This window comes from Dendropsophus ebraccatus, chromosome 7 (assembly GCF_027789765.1).
Source record: "Dendropsophus ebraccatus isolate aDenEbr1 chromosome 7, aDenEbr1.pat, whole genome shotgun sequence".
Classification (NCBI taxonomy): domain Eukaryota; kingdom Metazoa; phylum Chordata; class Amphibia; order Anura; family Hylidae; genus Dendropsophus; species Dendropsophus ebraccatus.
Genome location: NC_091460.1, coordinates 77,347,349 through 77,371,244, shown reverse-complemented (window position 1 = coordinate 77,371,244; position 23,896 = coordinate 77,347,349). Strand labels below are relative to the sequence as shown.

The window sequence follows — 23,896 nt, the reverse complement described above, 5'->3', positions numbered from 1 at the left end:
CGTAAGTACCATGGAAATCACGGCTGTTGAACATAGCCTTAAAGTGATACTGTCACCCCCCTTACTGTATGTGGGGTTCTCTACACTATCCACAAACTAAGATGCTGCACATTCAATATTTGCCTGTATAAAGCTTGTCTGTGTCATCTTCATACTCTAAAATCGCTTCATTTCATCAGTGGACTGTGTCACCTAGGCAGGGCTTCACTGCGGTTTAGCCCCCCTCCCAAGAGAGCATCTAGACTTGTTGATGGTGTGGAGAACCACACATAGTGTAAGGGTGGAGGGGTGACCGTATCACTTTATAAGTTTTTTTCCAGGAGACAAATATTTTTACCTGATCCAACTCTCGAGCAGGCAATATACAGTCATCCATGCAGATCCAAATTATGCCAGCCAGCTGCAATCATTTTGGGCCTTATTTACCATCTTTGTAATGATATCTTAACTGGAAACTGTAATAGTTTAAAAGGGCTCATTCATCTAAAATGGTGTAAAAGAGAGCAGACTATGATAATGTCTGATAGCAGATAGCAATAGGGTTAGGGTGCTGTATTTTAAAGTTTCTCAGTGGTAAAAAGGCATTGTGTATAACAGTTTCATAAGGCTTAGAAAAACAAGTACACTTTTTTTTTTGTAGAAAGGGCACCATAAAGGGTCCTTAATTTGGGTGTGGTTTTGAAGGCCAGTTAAATTGAAGTAAAACCTCTAAAGGCTCTAAATTACATAACACAATTATCGTCCAATATCGGCTGTCATGGCCAATAATAGGCCTTAATCGGCTGCTGTTTTCTTTCTTTCTTTTTCCAACCCTGGATAAACCCTTTAAAGCGACTCTGTACCCACAATCTGACCCCCCCCCCCCAAACCGCTTGTACCTTCGGATAGCTGCCTTTAATCCAAGATCTGTCCTGGGGTCCGTTTGGCAGGTGATGCAGTTATTGTCATAAAAACAACTTTTAATCCGGCAGCGCTGTGTCTAACGGCCGGGGCTTACATTTGTATATGCATTAGGCTGGCACATCCTCTCTGTCCTTCATCCCCGCCCTCCTCATCATAAGGAAAGCTCCAGGCAGATTGCTTCCTATTCGTCAGCTGTGTGAGCCCGGCACATGGGCTGGATCGTTAATACACCTGCGCAAAGCTCCAACAGCAGTAAATGTTTCTATCTGAAGGTACAAGTGGTTTGGGGGGTCAGATTGTGGGTACAGAGTCGCTTTAACAGACCTGGAAGAGTTTAGTTGCTCAGGGTGAGTGCTAGGGCCTTGTCCAGTGTGACCACTTATTTTTTCCACACATTTATCAAAGAGGCATCAAACTGGTTGTAAGTGGCAGAAACAAAAGTCTTTTCTGGGTTGCCTGTGACTGTGGAGTGTCAGACAAGTTTTGTAGCTATGCAAATGTCATTTTAATGTGAGTAGAGAATTGTTTGTGTTGATTATGTTTTCCCTACAGGAATTATAATTGTTGCTGTCTCTTTCACATACTACTCAGCCTTGTGTTAAAACCAAATTATTTGCATTTTGTTCTGTTTTAAAAAAACGAATTCTTAAACTACTGTTAGCTGTAAGTTGTAATTAGTTAACAATAGTATCCTTCCTGTATGCAAATTATAGCAAGCTGTTCTATTGTCTGGATCCCGACAGCACACGAGGGACATGTAACAGAACTCTATAGCAGGCAGAAAATATGTTGCACTGAGGGAATGAAAATGCAGAAGAAAAGCCATAATTTACACTTTTCATGTAAGAATGTTTTACTTAGTTATAGGAAATATATGTTGCATAGTAGGACATTTTACATGAACAGACCACCGCCAGTGGGGGGGATTCCGGTCCTTTTTTATTTTTTTTTTGGCAACACCAGCCGGCTCCCATGTTCGGTATGTTACCGAGCAGCTGTCAGGCATAAAGCACTGGGGGTGGGACTGCCAGCCCCCAGTGTGACTAAACCCTCTCCTCTCTGTGAAGGGGCTCCATTGGAATCAATGGAGCCGCATCACAGAGGGGAGATGGTCACATCGGGGGCTGTGAGCCCACCTCTAGGGCTTTATGCCTGGCCAATGCTCAGAAGCAGACCGGTGCTGTGTACGAGAACTGGGAAAAGGACCGTGGCACCGGCATACCCGCGCCGGTCTGTACATGTTAGAAAAAACAAAAATATGATGTACCATAGTGGTATGCTTTAAAGTTCAATATATTCTTTCCAATTTAAATACGCAAAATCAAATATACACAATCATAAATTTATTTGTTTGTGTAATGTGCCATCAGCAAGTGGGTGGTCCTCTTATGACACGAGCAGTGTATGCAGGGGCGTAACTTGAAATGGCTGGGCCCCATAGCAAACTTTTGATTGGGCCCTCCTTGTCTGACCACTAAGTCATCAAATATACTCATTATTGCTAAACTGCAAGTTCTGTAGTTAAAGGGACATTTACAGGACCCAGGGGGCCACCTGGTGCTGCAAATGATGATGCCTCAGGGGGCCCAGTTTATTGCAGGAGCGGGCCATCGGGCCCCCTGATGCGGCAGGCCCCATAGCAACCGCTATGGCTGCTACAGTGGTAGTTACGCCCCTAAGTGTATGGAACTTCCAGAAGCACTGTTAACTGCATTGTAATACACTTACAATGCAGTCTACATCACTTCCGGGAAATGCATCCTTCGCCCACAACAGAAGAGGACAGTGCACCTGCAGGATTTTTTTCTGCATATCTTTCTGCAGTCATGAAGTGATGTGTACACTTTAAAACGTATCTTCAAAGACCCATTCAATTCCACAGGTGCTTCATATAGTGTGTAAAATATGTGTGGAGCACATTGACATCCACTCTCATAGCTGTAGGTACTCAATATGTAGTACTCCCCATGTAACCCCTGCCAGTAGTTAGCTCCCTCCCAGTATGTAGTATCCCCTAATGTTATAGGCTTTCCACTGTAGGTAATCCACCTGTTCGTCTACTTCCCCCCCCCCCCCCCCAATAGATAGTGTCCCCTATGGTAGGCAGCTAGTGGGGCTGTTTTTAGCAATTTTCATATCTGTATGTCATGCCATCAGCAACAAACTGTTGCTGTTTTTGTGGGCCCAGTGTATTGCAGGATGAGGCCATCAGGCCCCCTGATGCAGCAGACCCCAGCTGTGATGATGGTACTTACACCACTGGATCCAACTACTGACCCCAGGATCTAGGATGTCAAACTGTCAGGAGTTATCTCCTAAACCAGCAGTTATGACAAGAGCCAAGCTATGTGCATCAGCCAAGCTCCTGCCGCTGATCAGTATGACATGTATATCTGTTTAAAGAACATAAGTAACTACCCCACAGTGGATCTATGATGCTGTAAGCTTGGGTATGTAAATCTGCAGTTGGGCCCAGACACAATATGGGCATATTATTGTAATTCTGGCCTAAAGGTCTTTATAGATTTTATATTGGCATCCAAATTGTGCCAAACAATAACGTTTATGGAGAGGATGCGAGAGAGAACTCTCGGCTGAATGATCATTTGGCCAGCAGTTATTGATGGTGTATAGGCACCTTTTCACCAGACGCCTGAATTGTATCAGGGTTAATTAAAACAATCTCCATTATCTGTACATTCATTAAGGATGGAGCTAAACTATTGTATTATTAACTTAGTGATGGGTGGTGCCAGTCCTTAGTGACTTGGCTTTCACTTGTGAGTATCAGCGAGGCGTGGAAAACAATGTTGTAATTATGCTGCTTGGGTTCTTACTTATCAGTTAAATTCAAGACTACGCCTGAAACAAGTGCTGTGCTGTGAAGCATGTCATTTATACAAGATGTACCGCACAGCAGCTAGGGTAGATTGCTTGTTCTGCAGTTTGTTGACGTCAGCTTATAAAGTTGTTTTTGTTAGTGACTAAACTATTTATTTTAGGAAAGTTATACATATCATGGATATTATATCAGCCCTTTGTTTTCTAAAATGAAAAAAAAAATAAAAAAATTTGAAAAAAAAAAATCAATTTTTATATTTATTTATATATATTAACTATTATTTTATTTGAGTAATCTTGAAAATGAGATTGCTCTCAGCATTTTTCTATTATTGTTTAATTAATAAAGTTGAAAATGTTAGCACTAAGGCAGCATTCACACACATGTATATTTTGCAGACCTACGGACGCTGAATAGCTGTCTGGGATTGTTTCCCCACCCAGCATAATGTATCAATATCATGCCGGCAGTAGGGAAAATGTTTGACTCTCAGTAGTGAGTAGTGTAGTGATTCAAACCATTTCCCCGCTGCTGGCATGATGTTGATACATCATGCTGGGCTGGGAAACAATCCAGGACAGCTATTCACCATCGGTAGGTCCGCAAAATATATGGACGTGTGAATGCAGCCTAAAAATTATTATGCCCTTAAAATATTCACCATAGCTTGTTCATGGTTAGCCCTGATATTGACCTAGCTCGTTGGTCTGCTCTTATAGTATTTCACTGTCAGCCTCTGAATTTTGTGCCTTTTCTCTGTAAAGTCTCTCTAATAAGGCATATAGCTAGGGGTTTGTCTAATAAAATAACCTCTTTAAAATCTGCATGTATGAAGAGATAACGCATGCAGTGTGACCTCGAATCCACACTGTTATAAAACCCCTTTCACTTCTATTGTAGTGTACATAAAAAGACAGTGGGACACATATATCATTGTTTTTGTGCTTTTATTTGACACATTTAACACCATAATAATGTCTAGTCTACCAGATGACATATTTATTAATAGAGGTTACAAAATCTACCTGATGATTAAGGGAATCTTATTCCTAAATGGGCCTCAATTCAGTTAGTCCTGAAAAGTTGAAATTCTTTTTAAGTGTTTCAATTCCCTTTAAAAGTCTGATATGGCCTTTCGAGGTAATCAGAGAACACGGAAAGCAGAACTACTTATACAAGACATGGCAAAACTTGCTAATCGCTATTGGTTATCCATTTGTTCCAGAATATTGGGCCATTTGCACCAGTTTGTTAATATGTCAGTAATAAAAGAAAAACACTTGACATGCACCAGAGACAAGTTTTGATCAGTTATGAACTGAGTGCTCAGACCCCTGTCGATCTGTAAAGCAAACAGGGAAAAACTTGAGGTTATGCTGACTGTGATCCCCATCTCGCTGCACAAGACGAGCTCCATTATCTATCCACTATGCAACTATGCAAGATGGGAAAGACATCAAGCTAGGGAGTAAACCGCCTAACAAAGCACTCTAGGAAGTGGTGTATAGCTTATTGTTAGAGATTAATGTAGAGGTTCTTGTGTATGCCTTGTTTTTATCTGTTTAGCTGATGTGGCAGGCAATAAGTCAGCCTTATTGATTCCTATTTTTCCACTATATTCCTATAATTTCCTGATACTGACTACATTTCCCATGAATCCTCTAGCTTTGCAGAGAGAAAGAGGTGGAGCTTCCTCACTGCAGTTCACCCAATCAGACCTGCCTAAATGGGTAGCTGGAGTCTAGCCAGATGAACTGCTGAGACTCAGTTCACACCATATGCAGTATTGATGTGTTTTCTTATTCAAAGTGTTGTTTCTTCTAAGAAATATTGCCATGAGGAAAAAGTGATTTACCTATAATCACAACTGAGAGGGTTAATGAAGAATATAAGTCTTCAAGCTTTGTTCACGCATTGCATTGCAATTGTGTTTTTGTTACAGTTTTCTAAAAACACAGTAAAGATTGTGTTTCTGCTACTATTTGTGCAATAACCCTACTTGAGCTGAAATTTTAGAAAAAAATCATGACAGAAATGCAGAAAAAACTCAACTTGCCTCAGGGGTGGTATATATTTGCTGTATATTCTGATCTCATAGAGATAACCGCAACATACATATAGAGCCGTGAGGTAAGGGTTCTAGGAGCTGCTAGAAGGGATATGATAGTTGATGATGACATCACATAGTCAGCTGACCCAGGATACACCACTTCCTAGATGAAATATGCCATGTCATTTACTGTTGGTCTGACTGCTAGTGACATGACCCAGCTACAGTAAGAGAAATGACAAGAATACATTAAAAAGGAGTGAAAAGTGTTTGGTGCCTGGCCAAGATTTAGACACATTAATGAAATAGATTGTAAGCCCTTGCGGGCAAGGTCCTCTACCCCCATGTACCAGTCTGCCACTTGCCTTCATGTAAGGTGTTTTGCTCTTGTATTGTTCCTGTTTGTTATCGCTAATGCTTGTATAGTGCTCTGGAATTAAGGGCGCTTTATAAATAAATAAGTAAATAATAATAATAATAATAATAATAGTAGTAGTAGTAGTAGTAGTAGTAGTAGTAGTAGTAGTAGTAGTAATAATAATAATAAATGCAGCTTTTTAAAAAAGTTGCAAATGAAAACCATGCATCCCTATTCCTCACACTCTCCAATATAAAAGGGATATACTGTTAACTGATGTAAAAGTTATTGTATGCTGTGAACAATTTATCAAGTCAACTGCAGTCATAAATCTGTGGCAAAATAAGTCAATAAATTAGACTAGATATAAGTTGGCTAAAATTACACCACCTTTGATGAATTTGGGTCTGAGTGAATGGAAAAATATATGTATGGTTTTTCAGGTAAAATTTACTGCACTAAAGTATTGTAGTATTGTATATTTCCATAGAGTATAATATGTTGACTTTTCCATTTTTTCTCATAGATCTGGCAGTGTGGAGGAAAGTTACTGTTCACACCTTGTTCACGTGTAGGGCACATCTACCGTTTGCATGGGTGGCAGGGAAACCCACCACCGGTTTATGTGGGATCATCACCAACACTGAAGGTAAATGTAATTTTGATGTAATCTTGTTTTGCAGCAATAATTAAGAAAAAAAATTGGGATAAAAAGACACATGAAAATATATAATAATTCTTGTCCTCTAACATTAATTGGGTTGTCCAGAGGTCAACCTTTTTTAATATATTGTTGCTGGTGCATATAAAACCATAAACATGGTTGGGGGAGATTGGGGGAGATTTATGAAAGGGTTTAAATATACACCTGGTGTAAACTGCCCACAGCAGCCAATCACAGCTCCTTCTATATTTTACCAGAGCTGAAAGCTGAGCTGTGATTACTTGCTGTGGCCAGTTTACACCAAGTGTATATTTACACCCTTTCATAAATCTCCCCCATTATCCTTACCTGTCCATGCTCCCTCTGTCTGGTGTCACCAGTGTCGCCCGCTGACTGCAGAGCCTCCACTTCTGAGACTAACTTGCTTTGGGAGTGACAGCCCACAGCCCTGTGGCCAGTGATTGGCTGAACTCCTAAGTTCTTCTCAGAAGTGGAGGCTTTACAGTCAGCGGGGGACACAGGCGACACCAGGGCAGGACACTGAGGGAGCAAGGACAGGTAACAATAATTTGTCTGTTGTTTTATATATGTTGCAGTGAAATGATAGAATCAGGGATTTGATCAAATCCTGGGAAATTATGAAATTACCCATGTGCCTCCGCCGCCTCTCTGCTCCACATTCCGCTCATTTCCCCTGCTACACGCCTCCTGCTCTCCCGGTCTATTCGCTCCACTCCCTGTCTGCCTGCGACGCTATATGCCTGCCGGGAGGTGTGCTGCTCTGTTCCCCATCTGCCTCTGGTCCTGTCTGCCCTGCCCTGCAACATGCCTACACCCCAACGCCTTATGCCTGCCAGGAGGTGTGGCGCTCTGCTTCCTGTCTGCCCCCGGTCCCGTCCGCCCCGCCGCCATATGCCTGCTGGGAGGCGTGCTGCTGTGCTCCCCGCCCGCCCCACCGCCATATGCCTGCCAGGGAGGTGTGCCGCTCTGCTCCCCTGTCTGCCTTTGCCGCTGTGCCTGCTGGGAGTTCCCGTCTTCCCCCTCCGCCATATACCTGCCTGTAGGTGTGCCATTCTGCTCCCCCGTCCACCTCCGCCGCCAAATATAGAGCCGAGCGACTCCTCGATTGTTCATTCCATCATTTCCTTGAAAGGGGTCAGGCATTTGATCAAATCCCTAGGGAAATCATTTCCCGGGATTTCATCAAATCTCTAGTGATTTGATCGAATCCCTGGATTCTATCATTTCACTGCAATATATACACCAGCAGCAATATATAAAAAAAGGCTGACCGCCGGATAACCCGCTTAATAGATCTGGTTGGTGTAGGTTTAGCAAATTTTCTGGATATTATAGAAAAGGTGCAGTGTATAAAAGTTACTAGGTGGCCTTATGGAAGACAGCCCAGAATAAAATGCCAATAGAATATACCCAGCTCTCTCTCTGTATTCTGATCAGAGGAGCCGCCGCTGCCTCTTAATTGGTTTTCTCCGCTCAGACATTTTGTTCTAGTCCAATGAAATCAGACGCTCACAAATAGTTGTTCTGACTGACCCAGCCTGTGCTTCTATTACATGGTCAATATATACATACTTTTCTGTTGGGGTATGTTTAAAGGACTGAATTGCATATGTTTAAAGACCTGTGTAGTTCCCTTTTACACTTTGTTCAGCAGAGTGAAGATAGTTTTGAGATACATGGCAGGTTGTGGCAGGATAATTGGACATCTCTTTAATCCACATTTATTTCCTATAAAAACAAGAGCCAGAGGTATTTATCCTGCCACAACCTGTCATTCCAGAGATCTCATAGGTAATTGTATAGGGTCTTGCAAACACTGGCTTAGTATGAAATACATCAGACGCTCCTGGTGTGGCCCATACACATAGTGTCATATATATTTTTCATGGAAGTAGGAGGCGTTATATGGCAGGAAAATGTTTTGCTTAAAGACACTTTCTGCACATTGTTCATATTATTGTATGATTCAAAAACCAAATTTGTTAAAAATGCTGTGCTTAAATGTTTAGAAACATGATATTAGGGACTGGGCTTTGGTTTCCATTGTTTCTCTTTTTGATGCATAGTGTTGTTTTTCAACATTTTTGGAACTGATTTTGCCCCTCCCCTGCTGGCAAGTCTGGTGGGTGTGCAGCTTTAAAGGGGAACTCCGGATAAGAAAAACTTGTTTTCTAATAAAAGTACATTAAAAGTTAAATATATGTGTCTATACAATGTATTACCGTATCTGTACGGTTCTGCCACACTGGTAGCTGATAGAAATCCAGGAAGTGAAAAAAAATGGCTCCTGTGCAAATCCACATTGTCTCCTGCTCCTTCTGCTATCCCCCTTAGGAGACAAATCTTCCATGCCTCTGTCTCACATTGTGTGTGTTTGCTGAGATCAGACTGATGATGCAGACAGGGGGCAGGGTGTGATGTCCCAGGAGGCTTGGCTGGATCCCCCAATCCCCTGAGTGATTCACCATCTCTCACCAGCCAGAAGCAGCTGTTGCACTGATTTTCTCTAATTGTGCAGAAGTGTGCAGTGAAATTAGGGCTGTGTTCACACATGTTGGAGTGTCATTGCAATACTGCAGCGTATTCACAAAAATGATGCAGTAACACAAGTAAATGATGCTAAACGGAGAGAGGATCAGAGCCTTTATTGTGGGGCTCAACTTCAAGGATAACAGATGCTAGATCATAATATGTGCGTGGAAATGAAAAGAAAAAAATATTCAAAATTCTTTACTTTAATCCAATATCAGCGTTACAGGTAGAGAATACAGCGTGCTGTGTGAGTGGGACCACAATGAAATCATAAATTACTGCAAATAATTCAGTAACACAATGAAACTGCAATGTGTGAACACAGCCTAGATGTTCTGCCACTTTGGGGCTGGAAATAGGCAGGGGGGAGGACTGTGATGAACAGCTGAGGGAAAGCATTGCATTCTGGAACCTGTAGTACTGTGTACAACTGATAAACCAGGAAGTGCAGAAACACAAAACAGAACAAAACCCCCCAAAACAAATGGATTTTTTGTTGTTTCAAAAATGGAATAGATAGGTAAGTAATGATTTATGCTTCTGCAGAAGTTTCTTTTTTTTAACCTCTACCTGGAGTCCCCCTTTAAGAAGAATCACTAAAGTGCTACTGCTTTTCTAGCCTCAATGCTCTCTCCCTTTCAAGATTAAAAAAACGTAGCTGCTTTCTTCTTAAACAGCGCCACACCTGTCCTCGTGTTGAATGTGGTATTAAAACTTCATTCACTTCAGTAGCACTGAAATCCATCACAACAGCCTTTGTTGCCATTTATGTTAAAGAAGTAATGGGATGACCCAGTGTCCATTTGGAAGAAAGCCTTGATTTCACTGGAATGGGGACTGCAGCATTATACCTATTTTAATATTTTTTTCTTTGTACTGAATATATTTATATAATATATTATATATATATTATATATAAATATAATATATTTTCCTAATATCACTGCCACTTTTAAAATAATTCACTTCTTTTTTTTAGAACTATGTTAGAGTTGTAGAAGTTTGGTGGGATGAATACAAAGACTATTTCTACGCCAGCCGCCCTGAAACAAAAGCTCTGGCTTATGGAGACATAAGTGAGCTGAAAAAATTCAGAGAGGACCACAACTGCAAAAGCTTTAAATGGTTCATGGAAGAGATAGCATATGATATACCTGCACACTATCCACTTCCACCTAAAAATGTGGATTGGGGAGAGGTGAGTACAGCCGCATCAAAATATTACTTTATCATATCCTACTAAAAGAGTATTAGAGGCTTGGAACAGATTTTCATCACATGTGGTAGTTACATTACATAGTGTTTGTCCTGTGCACCAGCTGTAGTCCTTCACGCCTTAGTGTGGTCTTCCCATTGGTTACAAAGCTTTTAAAGTAAGTGGGTCAGAGGCAACAGAGTTTCTGATAAAATGCAGCTTTTATTCAGAGATTATGGGTGTAATCTTTTCATTCTCGCAGGGCCTTGTTTACACTAAAGGCCATATTACAAGGCCTGATGCCTAGTGGAAGCAAGCGTCGATATGCTAGATCGGCAGTCTTTCTGAGCCTATTACACGGCTTTATAATCTTACAGCAAGGGCTGCACGGACATCATTAGCAATGTCTGTGCAGTCCTTGCCTTTAAGTGTAAAAAATGAAACTGTATACATACCTGTCCATGCTCCCTGCTGTTCTCCTCATGTAAACATGGCTACAAGAGTCGGACACAGCCTCACCCGCCACTCTGACCTATGATGGCTTACACCTTTTCCATACCCCTTGACTTGAGAACAAGCATAGTAGAGGAGTGGTTGTATTCTCTCCCCAGACTGCTCCTCTTTCCAGGTAATTCCCGCTGTACTCTCCCTCTTATTTTGCTATTTTGAGGTTCACATCATATGTCCCTTCCGTCTATTTTCCCTGAGAGTTGCAGTCATCTATTGCCCCTCTGGCTCACCTACTTAAGTTTCTTGATCACTTCTCTACCTGACTTTTCTGCTAACCTCCTCCCTTGGCCTCCCTCAGTATTCTAAAGGCCCTATAGCAAACACAGATTTATCTGACAGATTTTTGAAGACAATGCTAGGAATGGATTTGTAAAGAGGAGAAAGCTAGACGCCCTGAAACCTGTTCTCTGTTTATAGTCTGTTCCTGGCTTTGGCTTCAATGATCTGTCAGATAAATCTGTGTATGTAATAGGGCCTTAACTCTCTAACCCACATGGGCGGGAATATCCTGGACCTGGTCCAGAATTTGCCCAGTTTCCCACTTTACTAACTCTACTATTGAGCTTTCAGACCGTAACCCTTTCCCTTCTTGGTCACAAATTCTTGTCCTCCTCTTGACACCCCGACCTCACTCACATACCGGAACCTATGTGCCATCGACACCAATCAATTCTTAGACACTGTACAGTCATCGCTGCTCCCCCCCCCCCTCCCTCTTCTGTCCTAATCTGTCTGTCGAACACTACCACGACACCATCAAAACCACCATGGACAGACTTGCACCACCCATACCCCAAACATTTTGACACAGACAGCCACAACCCTGGCACACATCTAGAACTTGTTTTCTTCGATGGTGCTCTAGGTGGGCCGAACTTCTGTGGAGGAAATCCAAGACATTAGAAGAGCTTCTATATTATAAGTTTGAGCTCAGAAGCTACTACTCTGCTGTTCACTCTGCTAAGCAATCCTACTTTACCACTGTCATCTCTTCTCTGTCCCATAACCCAAAACACCCTTAACTCTCTCCTTAAACCCAAAATACAGACACCTACCACTGACCTTTGTGCTGAAGACTTGGCCTCCTACTTCAAAGACAAGATGATAAAGTTAACAAGATAAAATACTTCAGGACATAATCTCCCAGTCCCCAAGTAGTGTTGATCCCATTCCCTCACACATTTCCTCCTCATCCCTCTTAGCCTTCAAACCAGTGACAGAGGAAGAAGTCTCCAGACTCCTCTCCTCCTCTTACTCCACCACCTGCACTAATGACGCAATTCCCTCTCACCTTGGCCAGTGTCTCTCCCCTGCTCTTACTACTTACTTACTTATTACTTACTTTTCTGAAACATTGTCTGTAACCTGTTATGAGGAATCACATTTTATCAGAACTATGGTACATCAGACCTGTTCCTGTCTGAAATAAAAATACATTTATCCGTACTAAAAAATAAGAAGGATATGAATGATGTAAAAGCAGACTTGATAGACCAGGTGGTCCCCCATCCTTCTCTCCCCTGACATAACTAACCTGTAGGGTGAGTGTCAGGAGACAACAATACCAGTTTGATGGTCGGATGGTGACAGGTTGGTTGATATGTCAAATGTGTATGGTCAGATGTAAACATCCCATGTTGCAGAGCACAACAATCATGCTGCCCCTTCACCTTCAGACTGTGTGCTGACTTTATGACAGCATTTTAACCATTAGCTGATAACTACTATAAAGTTCTGTTCTGAATGGAAAGGTGGAAGGGTGTTGTGGATGTTTTTAAATTTAAAATTCTCAGTTGTTGCATGTAACTTTAGTAGTATAGAAGATATATATAAGATGAAAAAGGCGAACAGCCGGCACTACAATGAAGTAATCAGACGGTAAGGGCTGAAACTGGCCAATACAGTCCACTAACACAGTCTGTAGGAATAGGCTAGTGGAGGTGCTCCTCGCCAACAGATATGTGAACCAAATCAGAGTGCGTAGTAGAAAGAAGCGGTCACTCACCACAGATTAGCCGATGAAATCTTTAATTGTATTCACACGGCAAACTTGAGCAAGGAAGGGGAAAGGTGGAAAAGCGAATGACAATCAGACAAACTTTTTCTCGCTGCTGTAGCGCTTTGTCAGGTCTGGCGTACGTCACACCAGTAGAGGTGTGTTTTATAACAGGTGGTCATTAATGTGAACACAAGTGCAAACAAAGTAAAACAGAACACGTTAAAAACAAACATGCAACAATATTAAAGTAATAATGCATTGACATAATTTCTTTTGTTTAATCCTGACACTTCAGAGGCATCAAGCTTCTTTTTACTACGTACTCCGATTTAAGATATATATGTTTTTATCTAGTTTATACATTTTTAAAGTGAATGTACCATCATTTTTTTTTTGTTATCATAGCCTCGCAGCGCTGCTGATCCCAGTGGCACAGTCCTTTTTTTTTTTTTTTTTACCGCTGCCCAGTTCCCGTCCCGCAGGTCTTCTCCCGAGCACCGGCCCAATTCAGAGCACTGGGGGGCAGGCCCACCACCCCCTAGTGGGACCATATCCCCTCTGTGATGTGGCTCCATTGATTCTAATGGGAAGTTGGTGGGGTTTCAAAAAAAGACCACACCACCGGATCCCTGCGCTGGGGCCTAGCGGCTTAGGTACAAAAAAAATAGCTATGTACCTGATGTTAGATTTTTACATGCAGTCAGTAAAAGGAAACCCTTGTCCTGATCAAGTCCAAGTGATGATAAAGAGAACAAGATCTCATAAGAATGCAATACTTCACACAGTGGTCATATGGCTCCATGTACCATGTAAGATCAAACAAGATTTTATTTTATTATTTTTACATCTAACACACAACTGTATTGTTTGGAGAAGATGAAGAGTGTGTGTGTGTGTGTGTGTGTCGGGGTTGGGGGCGGGGGTACATTTCAATAAGAGCGTATGGGCAGCTGACATGCTCCTGGATTTATGCAGAGGTGTGCACCACTTCAGAAATTCAGCATGCCTGTTCACTGGCGGTCTGTTGGACTGATTGGTCCATTTGTGTACTCGCCCCACTAGCTTTCTTTCCTGTCCACTTCCGTCATTACTATCGCACAGTAAACACAGGACTGTTTTTTTATTACTGATTCTGCATCACATCACCCAAGTAGTATGTATTCCTTACAAGCTGATGTAGCACAGCTGACACGTGCATAGTGTAGTGTAACATTCTAGTTCCATCCAGACTCTAAGAACATCTATAACACTTACAATATGCAGAGCTGAGACACAAAGACAGGTACATATGCCTGCATTCACTGACAGCAAGCAGACATAGCACTATAACTTTTCATATTACATAAACCTAGGCTCAGTGACCCATGTAAGTCTATGGAACCAGCACTTTCAGTAGTAAACAGGTGCATGGAGATGATGCAGATGATGTCTCCAGGGGTTCGGGTCAATAGACAGCTATCCCTGCCCCCCAGAGAGGAGATTACATGTCCTGTCATTACAAAGGGAGGGGGAAGAGGGAGCTGAGCATGGGCAGAGTGAACCCAGAGTAAAGGATTTTAGACATCCAGAGCAAATAAGAATGAGAAAAAAACAGGGAAAGGGTGAAAGATAGGTTTTACATGTATGTTAGACATAGGGTGGTATGGAGAAGGGGAATTGTTTAGAATATTGTTTTTGTTACCCGGATAACGCCTTTAAGGTATATCCCTACGCCACAATTGTCTTAGAACGTTGTTCAATATACAATGATAGAATTTATCTACATATGATAGGAGAATTTCCAATAATTTGTTTTAACAATCATTATAAATTAACTTTAAAAATGTATACAGTAACTTTATATAGTAAAATCCTTCTTGTCCGGCATAACCTTGACCTGATAGATCTCAGAGTGTCTTTGTATTATGGTTCCATTATTTCTAGAGCTGTAATAGGGCCACCGTAGAGGTACATTAGGCTTTTACTATATCCCTTCAGTTTCAAATAGAAACAGAGTTGTTGTTTTGTTTTTTCTTTACTGCCCAGTTTCCTATGAACCTAACAGGAAAGAAATTGCAGCATGTGTCATTGTCTCTGTTAAAAGTATTGCTTCAAGTGAACATACAGAGCCTGTAAAGCAGTATGGTAAAGTTGTACTGTGCCCTATTAGGTAAAACTACAGACTGGCACAGTGCACTGGCTTATGGGTTCCATGTGCTCCAACTTTGGTGTTGAATTATTTTATATTTCATGTCACATAGCTGCTACTCAGTCCTTATTGGTAATGTGACATTACCATTTATATAGCAGTTCTGTGCTATTTTAGGCTGGGTTCACACTACGTATATTTCAGTCAGTATTGGGGTCCTCATATTGCAACCAAAACCAGGAGTGGATTAAAAACACAGAAAGGCTTTGTTCACATAATGTTGAAATTGAGTGGATGGCCGCCATTTAATGGCAAATATTTGCTGTTATTTTAAAACAACGGGTGTTATATTGAAATAATGGCCGTTATTTACTGTTATATGGCGGCCATCCACTCACTTTCAACATTGTGTGAACAGATCCTTTCTGTGTTTTTAATCCACTCCTGGTTTTGGTTGCAATATGAGGACCACAATACTGACTGAAATATACGTAGTGTGAACCCAGCCTTATACTGTTTGCGCTGTAAGAAGTCAGTTTAAAGATATTACATTTTACTTTCTCTGTTTTGTCCCATGTCGCCCCAGATTTTAAAAGAGTCACTACAATGTAAATATTTTTCTGAGATTCCTCTTCCTACATGAAAGCAATTGACCAGTTGGTGTTTACCCCTTCTCTACACCCAGTGTTGTGCTCCACACATCCGTTATTTGGGTTCAGTCCCGGTGTTCAATTAGCTGCGGTTTATCTATTGATTTACTCCTGTGGACATGACAAGCACAATCCTTGGCAGTTCACTTTGCAGAATCTTTGTTGCAAAAGACTTTTCTAGCTCTGACCTCTAGTGGAATGTATTATTCACAAGATTTCACTGTCAGGAGATTAGCATATAATACCGTCAAGATCATTTTTTGTGATGACTAAAAAGCCTTTTGAATTGTAATTGGAGCAGAATATGCTGGCACTACATAAATAAAGATGATTATTATTATTATGAGCATAAATCTCAGAATTATTGGTCCAGAGGCTTTTCCTGATATTCCATTGATTGTTTTATCTTTTGCATCGTCCATATGTAAACAATAGGATTTGTTAAACAAAAGGTGTTACACCATAGATAGATAGATATAGAATTCCCCTATAAATATGTAACGGAAAGCCTTTAAAACTCTTTAATCGTTATAATTATTTATGCACAAATTACTACATCATGTGCCATGTACAGGTCTAGAGTGATATACACTAGGTGTATGTTATGAGATAAAAATAATCCTACAGGAACAGCTAGTAAGGCTAGGTTCACACTGCATTTTTGCAATCCGTTTAACATACGTTTTATGGAAAAAACGGATGCAATTGTGTGTCCTCCGTTTTCTATTGACTGCCATTATATATATAAAAAAAAAAAACGGATCAAAACGGATGCGTCTTTTTTGCTGTGAGACAAACTGTTTGGATGACATACTCCTTCCAATGGTCCCCTGAGCATGTGTCCTCAATGGGGAGAGAAAAGTAAACCTCTAACAGTTACCCCCTCCCCCATAGAGAGGGAACAAAGATAAAAATCCCATCCAAATTGTCAGGTTCAGCCTGCTTTTTTTGTAATATGTATAGGTGCGTAAAGTTGGTGAGCAGCAAATGCATTCCTGTAAGGGCCCTATCACATAGAGCGATATTCTGATATGCTGAATCAGGCCGATTCTTTGGCAGATTATCACACTGTGTAATGAAGACAACGAACAGCAAAAGAAACAATCATCGGCTCATTGTTGTCTTTTAATATGTTTAAAATTTGATGGCTGAGAAATGTGTAACTTCTAATAAATACTATTATACTTACCTCTTCGTGCTTCCCAGCGCTGGCACATCTGAAGCCATCTGACAGGCCACTCAGCCAATCACTGAAAACAGCACTGTGCCATCTTGCTCAGTGATTGGCTGAGCGGCCTTTCACTTTAGAGACTGCTTCAGAAGCTTCATAAGTGGTGGTGGTGAGTGGGGAAAAGCTAGAGGGACACCAAGGAGTGTGGAGGGGTAAAGTATATCCTTTATCATTTACTATATACAGCAAGGGCTGCACAGACTTCACTAACAATATTCGCGCAGCCTTTGCCTCACTATCATCAAGCCTTCTAATAGGCTTGGTAAGTGAGCCCAATCTAATAAATCAGTGCTCTCATTAAATGTTTGGCCGTGTAATACGGCCTTAAGTAGCAGAGACATATTATTATGTTACTTATGGACAGGTAGCTATAATATATAGTACAATAGTATACACTGGAATCATATGACGTAAAGCATACATTCTTTTCTATATTGTAATATTAACTCGCTTTCCTAATGTGTGAAACTAATAAACCATTGAAATATTATTTGCTACGATTTTAATTGCTAAATTATTATTAAAAAGGTTCAAATTGCATTTATTTTATTATAGATAAGAGGCTTGGATTCCAATTATTGCATAGACAGCATGGGTCATACAAATGGAGGCCTGGTGGAACTTGGTCCCTGCCACAGAATGGGTGGTAATCAGGTAAGATAAATCTATAGAATTAAATTACATCTTCCAAAGCATCTATAAACCTATATTTTCTATACAATATGCCTTATCGTAAAAAATTTAACTGATCAATCGTGACATTATTTGTCATTACTGTACAAAGCCCTGTAACAGAATTAAATGTCCGTGTACACCAGTGGAATAAGTGAAATCTAGTTCTCAGTCTGAAGCACTGAGCAGCAGGTGTTATAGGGCTTGTCCTTGACTGTGAAGAAAACATGGCGCAGATGTTAGTGAAATCCGTTAAATAAGAAATTCCCTATAGACTGCTTCATAATGATTATCTCAATATATATTGGTTATATAAGGTTAAAAATATATTATGTGTAGTTATGTGTAATACTAGATTTTCACCATTTTACTTTAATGTGTGTCTGATTACTAAAATGTTGTTTTGCCCTTTTAGCTTTTCCGGATTAATGAAGCCAACCAGTTGATGCAATATGACCAGTGTCTGACTAAAGGACAGGACGGCACAGCAGTTATGATCACACATTGTAATCTGAATGAATACAAGGAATGGCAATATTTTAAGGTGGGTGAAGGACTTACTGCACTAACCTCGATTAATCTGTTATAACAGGTGTCCAGAATGAGACCCGGTGTGATCAGTAACTTTTAGATGGGTAACTTTTAGATGGGTAAAAATAACACCCCTAGTTCTCTCCCAAACCGCCCTCCTTAATTAAAAATTAATAAATTATAGTTTAAATATAGTTTAAAATGCTGTTAGTAAAGGTCTGGGTTTAATAATAAACATTTAGTATTTAGCCATTACTGACTTATACAGTCAAACAGTAGACCTCAGTGGAGGCCAATAGGGCTTGATATTAAGCCACCAGTTTGTTCACAGCTTAGTGCTATATCCAGTAAGGTAACGTAGTTGTTGTAGTGTATGTCACCATCCTTTTTAAGTAGAAAGCTTTTTGTTGAATCACATTTAGACTAATAAGTCTTGACCAGCTTATAAGCTATGCTGGGTTTCACAAGCTGCCTGACATCTGATGTACTACTAGCTAGTATAGAACAGAAAGAAGAGCATAGTAGTGTAAGGTGAATGCATGATTTTAAGTATAACATACCACTTAAGGTACATTTACACAGGGTGATGATCAGGAACTAATGTTTGTTTGGATGATTATTGCCCTGTGTGAATACTTTAGTTTGCTGGCTGATCCAGTTGTTATACGGGTATAAAAAGACTTGTTGGTTAGTATCACATCTCTCAAGGTGTAAACAGCAGATGCTTGTAATGCCAACAGTTGGACAAGCAATCTTCTCTTCTCCATGCAGTGTGCATGAGCTGGTGCATAAGGCTTTTTAAAGGAAACCTGTCACTGGGAACGCGGTCACAGAGCCCGTCTAACCCCCCCATCCCCCGTGTCCCCGACCCGGGCCTTAAAAGGAGTTATCCAGAATAGGATTCCACAAACAGTGCCACTCATGTCCAAGTGATACCACACACAACTAGGGGCACAGACTAACCCCTTTAACTGTTGTGGGGGTCCTCCAGACATTACATGTGCCTTGTTCCTGGCTCACTTATAGATCACCTAATTCAAGCTCCACAATATGTAGATATAAAGAAAATGTTTGCTTCTAATATAAAACAAAACAGAAGTGCTCTAATTGGAAGTTGTTAGAACTGACCCCAAAATAAATCTTTGTGTCCCCTAGAATATGAACAGATTTACCCATATCCCATCTGGAAAGTGCTTGGATCGCTCAGAGGTTCTTCACAAAGTGTTCTTGTCAGACTGTGACTCCAGCAAATCATCACAAAAGTGGGAAATGAACAACATCCTTAGTGTGTAAAGACCAACCAACGTGCAAAGATGAACATGGCTGAAGACAGCCTGGAACTTGTTGCAGTTAAGAACAGTATGCAGCAATCCCCCTTCTAGACATAAAGAAGGAGAACGAAAGACCTACAGGATTAGAATGGGATCATCCTGCAGTTAATGTTTACAAGACTGCTTTTACCTTAAACTTTTTACACGTTTACATCATCTTGATTCAAGATAATGTTTGTAAAAGTGCTTCTAGCTCTGTTTGTAGGAACAAAGCTAAAGACAATAATTTTTTGGGATTATACTCAGGGGCTGGAAGGTAGTTTTTAAAACACACTTGAAAATCATTTATGTGTCTCGGTGATTATCTAGATCTCCATTTGAATTTTCTTTTCATTTTCTTTTCCAAAGCACTGCCACCATTTGTTTTGCAATGGTGGCATTTGTCTGTGCTGCTGTTTTGAATGGGAAAATCTGAAAAATCTTAGTGCCTCTTTATTTCCTGTGTATAGTAGATATATATGACCATGTGTTATCGGTGGAAGCCAATGGGTTAGTAATGAATATAAGGACGCATAGAGAGTTTAAGAGAACCTTCTATTGGCTAGGTGCCCTAGCCACACGATAAGGCCATAATTCTTATTGTAATGCACCTTCATTCATTCATACTGATTCTTTTAGGAGGATAAGTCAAGTCTCACTTGGGATCACCTGTAAACAGTCATCATTGACATCCTTTAAAGGTGCAATTTTTTTTATATTTTTGGTTTATGTAAATGGCATAGCCTTGCCAAGTCTACTACCCACACTCCGAAGGTGTCTTCACACTCCAATTAGTGCAAAAACCAGATGTGGCACAATGTTCTGGTTAGTGATAGAATATCATATTCCTATTGTGGTGTTTTATGACACTGGAAAGGTTGAGGTTTTGAGCTTCAACTAATCTCAGGTTAAACTGTCTCTTAGGTAAATACATTGGAGTGACCACAGGATCAGTCATTGTAATTGTCCATGCACAAACTATTACATCATGATATGCGGAGAGCTTGGGTTACCCGAAGCGACACATGCTGCTTGTAGTGTTCTGAAGCGGTCCAAATAATCCTAGAGTAACAGCAGCTGTATGGCTTTCTCTCATTTGATTTGTTATCTGCTTCTCCCATTGAGGTCACATCCTTATTAACGTTTCTGGGGATGGGGTGCAATGCTGCTTAGTGTATTCTAAAGACACAGGTATACTTTGCCTAGAAGGAAAAAGCTGCTGATAACTGATGGAGGCATGAATGGTGTAGACAGACTAATAGTCATCTACTCTCCAAAGGTAAATGCTTCTGCTCATGACAAGTCAATGAAGGTGGGGGTAGAGCAGAGTATGTGCTGTATCCTATTGGATTCCAGCACCTTAGTTCCACAATGATATACAGCCATATCTTTAAGATAATAAAACATGTCCAGTCAATTTTTTTCTGTATTGTGAATGTCACCAGATATTTTGCCAATAACATTTTTTATGTAACTCCAGGCCTATGCTATATTTTGTACTAAAACAGCTATATTGTCAGAGGTAATTGTACTTCAATATTGTACCTGTCGTTTATCTCATTTCTTATTGTTCCTGGTCCACATTTTGCCATATGTGCTTGTTATGCAGCGAAGCCAGTCTCAACACAAGCAATATACACATTTAGTGTATAGGAAAGGTTTGCCTTGTAACTTCGACTCCCTTGTCACATAATGTTTTGTAGCACAAATAACAGGATCATCACAATAGGGCAGTCTAATGATATACAATCACAGTAGCTCAGATCTGTAAAACTAGTTAATGTTATACAGTGAGATCTTACAGCAGTTGCAGTGTGTGTGTTTGATCTCCATGTAACAGTGAATTTTATGATGCCTCTATAGATGTAATGAAATGGCCATTACAATACAGTGATCCACTGTGTGCCAACAGAAACGGTACCATCCAATATTGTTGCTTTGTAAATAAGTAATATTTAATAAATCCAGCTAGCAAGTCAGATGTAATAGGTAAATATCCATGGCAATGTATTGTGCTTGTAATTTATTTATTTATTAAGGGGTTTTTCACGGTAAAAAAAACAAAAAAAAAATCAGTTTCACCATTTACTGTACACAATTGTTAAAACTGTTCTATGAATATGAACAGGTTCTCAGATGCCAGGGCTAAAAACACCACAATTGCCAAACTCTTTGCTCCAGCCTGTATTCAAATAATTGTAAAATGTAAAAGTGTACCTCCACTTACCACTTGGCGTAATAAGCCAATATACTGCTAAAGAAATTGAACACTTTTTGTTTTCCACCACAGGCCACAGTCTGTTTGCTGTGTGTAAGGATCAATTGACCTGAATGGGAGTTGTACATAGAGTAAATAAGCATTGTGAGTAGAGGCTGTATCCATGTTTTCCAGAGCTCCCTAGGGTTGCATCCAACTTCCTCAGCCACCGGTATTTAAATGCCAAACATTTGGACTCGACTGGAGTTGCACTCATCTCTGATTGTGACCCCCCAATGAATTAGCAGCCACCTTAGAAGTATTTCAGATGATACAATCTGCTTGAAGGTGCACTTTATTATAAGTTATAAAATATTCTCTGTTGACAGTGTAACCACAACAGTGTTGTAGACACATTTTATCCAAAAGCTGACACTGATTACAAGGAAACATGGGATACTAAAGCATATAACTTGTATTGAATCATACGGCATACATGGGACTACTACCTTACCCCCAATCTACATAGTTGATTGAAAGCAATACAATAATTATCTTGTCTTATGTCAAACAAGAAAACCAAAGATCTTTAAAGATTTGTGTGACTGGTGAGATAACATGGCTAGCCTTTGTGATGGCGCATATTTAACACAATGGCTACTGCTATGACTGCACATTTCTGTGCTGGCTTAACTTACTAATGACTGTGTCATTCAAATAGTGCATGATTATTAATGGCAAATATTAGGATGGATTTTATATAAATGTGTATTGTTCAGTAGTCCTTTGGCACCAAAATCCCTTTGAACTTGAGCAGCGTTGACCACATGCATCCCTGAGGATGAAGCTCTACAAAACACCCAGGATGTAAGTCCACATGCAGCAGAATATTATGCAGATTTTGAAGCTGATACACCATGGATTTCTCCCCTTACATTAAAAAGAGTATATTCATCAACAAAAATTTTAAAATCCACACCACTTGTTTAGATGCTAAAAAACTTTGCACCATGTGGATGGGTTTTGTAAAATCCATCATTTAGCCCAACACTACTTATTTGGAGCCTGTAAGGAACCAGCATGGACGGAGCTTAAATGAAGAGATAGGCAGTGTCATAGAATGCTAATTTCATGTTTTGTTGGTAAAATATCAGATATTTACTATGGCTCTGAATGTCCTTGTGTTCTTTCCATAAACAATGCACTATACATTCTTGCTAGATGAAAGGAACACATTGTGCAGGTAATGTAGTTCCACGTTACTTGGGTATTGTGTGCAATTAAAGCAATCTGTGAATTAAATTTGTATATTGAGACAGTCTCCATTCTCATAAATCCACTGAGTGAATTATGTATTGCATTAGTCTGCAGCTCATAGCCTAATGTTTGTGAAACTACAATTTCCAGCATGCCCTGACAAACTGTGTGCTAGTTGTAGTTTCATAAGAGTGTCAGAGGTTGCAAAAACCCTACTTTATTTTAATAATCTCCTGTTTGGAAAAATGATCATGCTTTTTTGCTTAATTTGATGATAACACCACTATGCATTTTCTTCATGTTTCAGTTTGATTTATGCAGATTTTTGATACACTGTATGTTTCTGTAGAAATTGTACAGATACTGATGCATTTTACAGTGGGTATTGGGGTATTCCTGTTAATTTCGGGGTTGCTTGTTTTTCTAGGTGCAAGAATAAACATTCTAATTTTTTGTTGTTGTTTTCATTGAAACATATATTCATGGGAAAAGTTAATAAATTGAGGGCTTTTTTACATAATAATGGGGTGAGCCGCTTTATATCCCCAATGAAATAAAAAGATTATGTACATAACATATATCATTCACTACGTAGCAGATAGGCCCAGATTTATTAAGACCTAAGATTGTTTCCTTAGAATTTTGTTACCCTCCAGAAAAGAAAAAAGGGGGGAAAAAAAAAAAAAAAAAAAAAAAAAAAATATATATATATATATATATATATATATATATATATATATATATATATATAAAATGTGTGTGTATATGATATATTTACATATATGTGTGTATGTATATAATTTAATTGCTTTTTCATGTCTGAGCCATCTGAGATGTTTATGCCCT

At 39.9% G+C, this 23,896-nt stretch overlaps 1 protein-coding gene across 2 annotated transcripts in view; it reads left to right on the top strand.

Moving 5' to 3' along the window:
* The window catches only part of GALNT7 (polypeptide N-acetylgalactosaminyltransferase 7), a 158,439-nt gene extending 134,936 nt beyond the window's left edge, over positions 1-23,503 (top strand). For both annotated transcript variants that reach the window (XM_069977814.1, XM_069977813.1), the window contains exons 8-12: positions 6,680-6,802; positions 10,350-10,568; positions 17,639-17,737; positions 18,171-18,299; positions 19,442-23,503. In XM_069977814.1, the coding sequence (XP_069833915.1) occupies positions 6,680-6,802; positions 10,350-10,568; positions 17,639-17,737; positions 18,171-18,299; positions 19,442-19,579 (708 nt within the window). In that variant the 3' untranslated portion in view covers positions 19,580-23,503. The remainder of the gene's footprint in view (positions 1-6,679; positions 6,803-10,349; positions 10,569-17,638; positions 17,738-18,170; positions 18,300-19,441) is intronic.
* Positions 23,504-23,896: the final 393 nt, after the last annotated feature.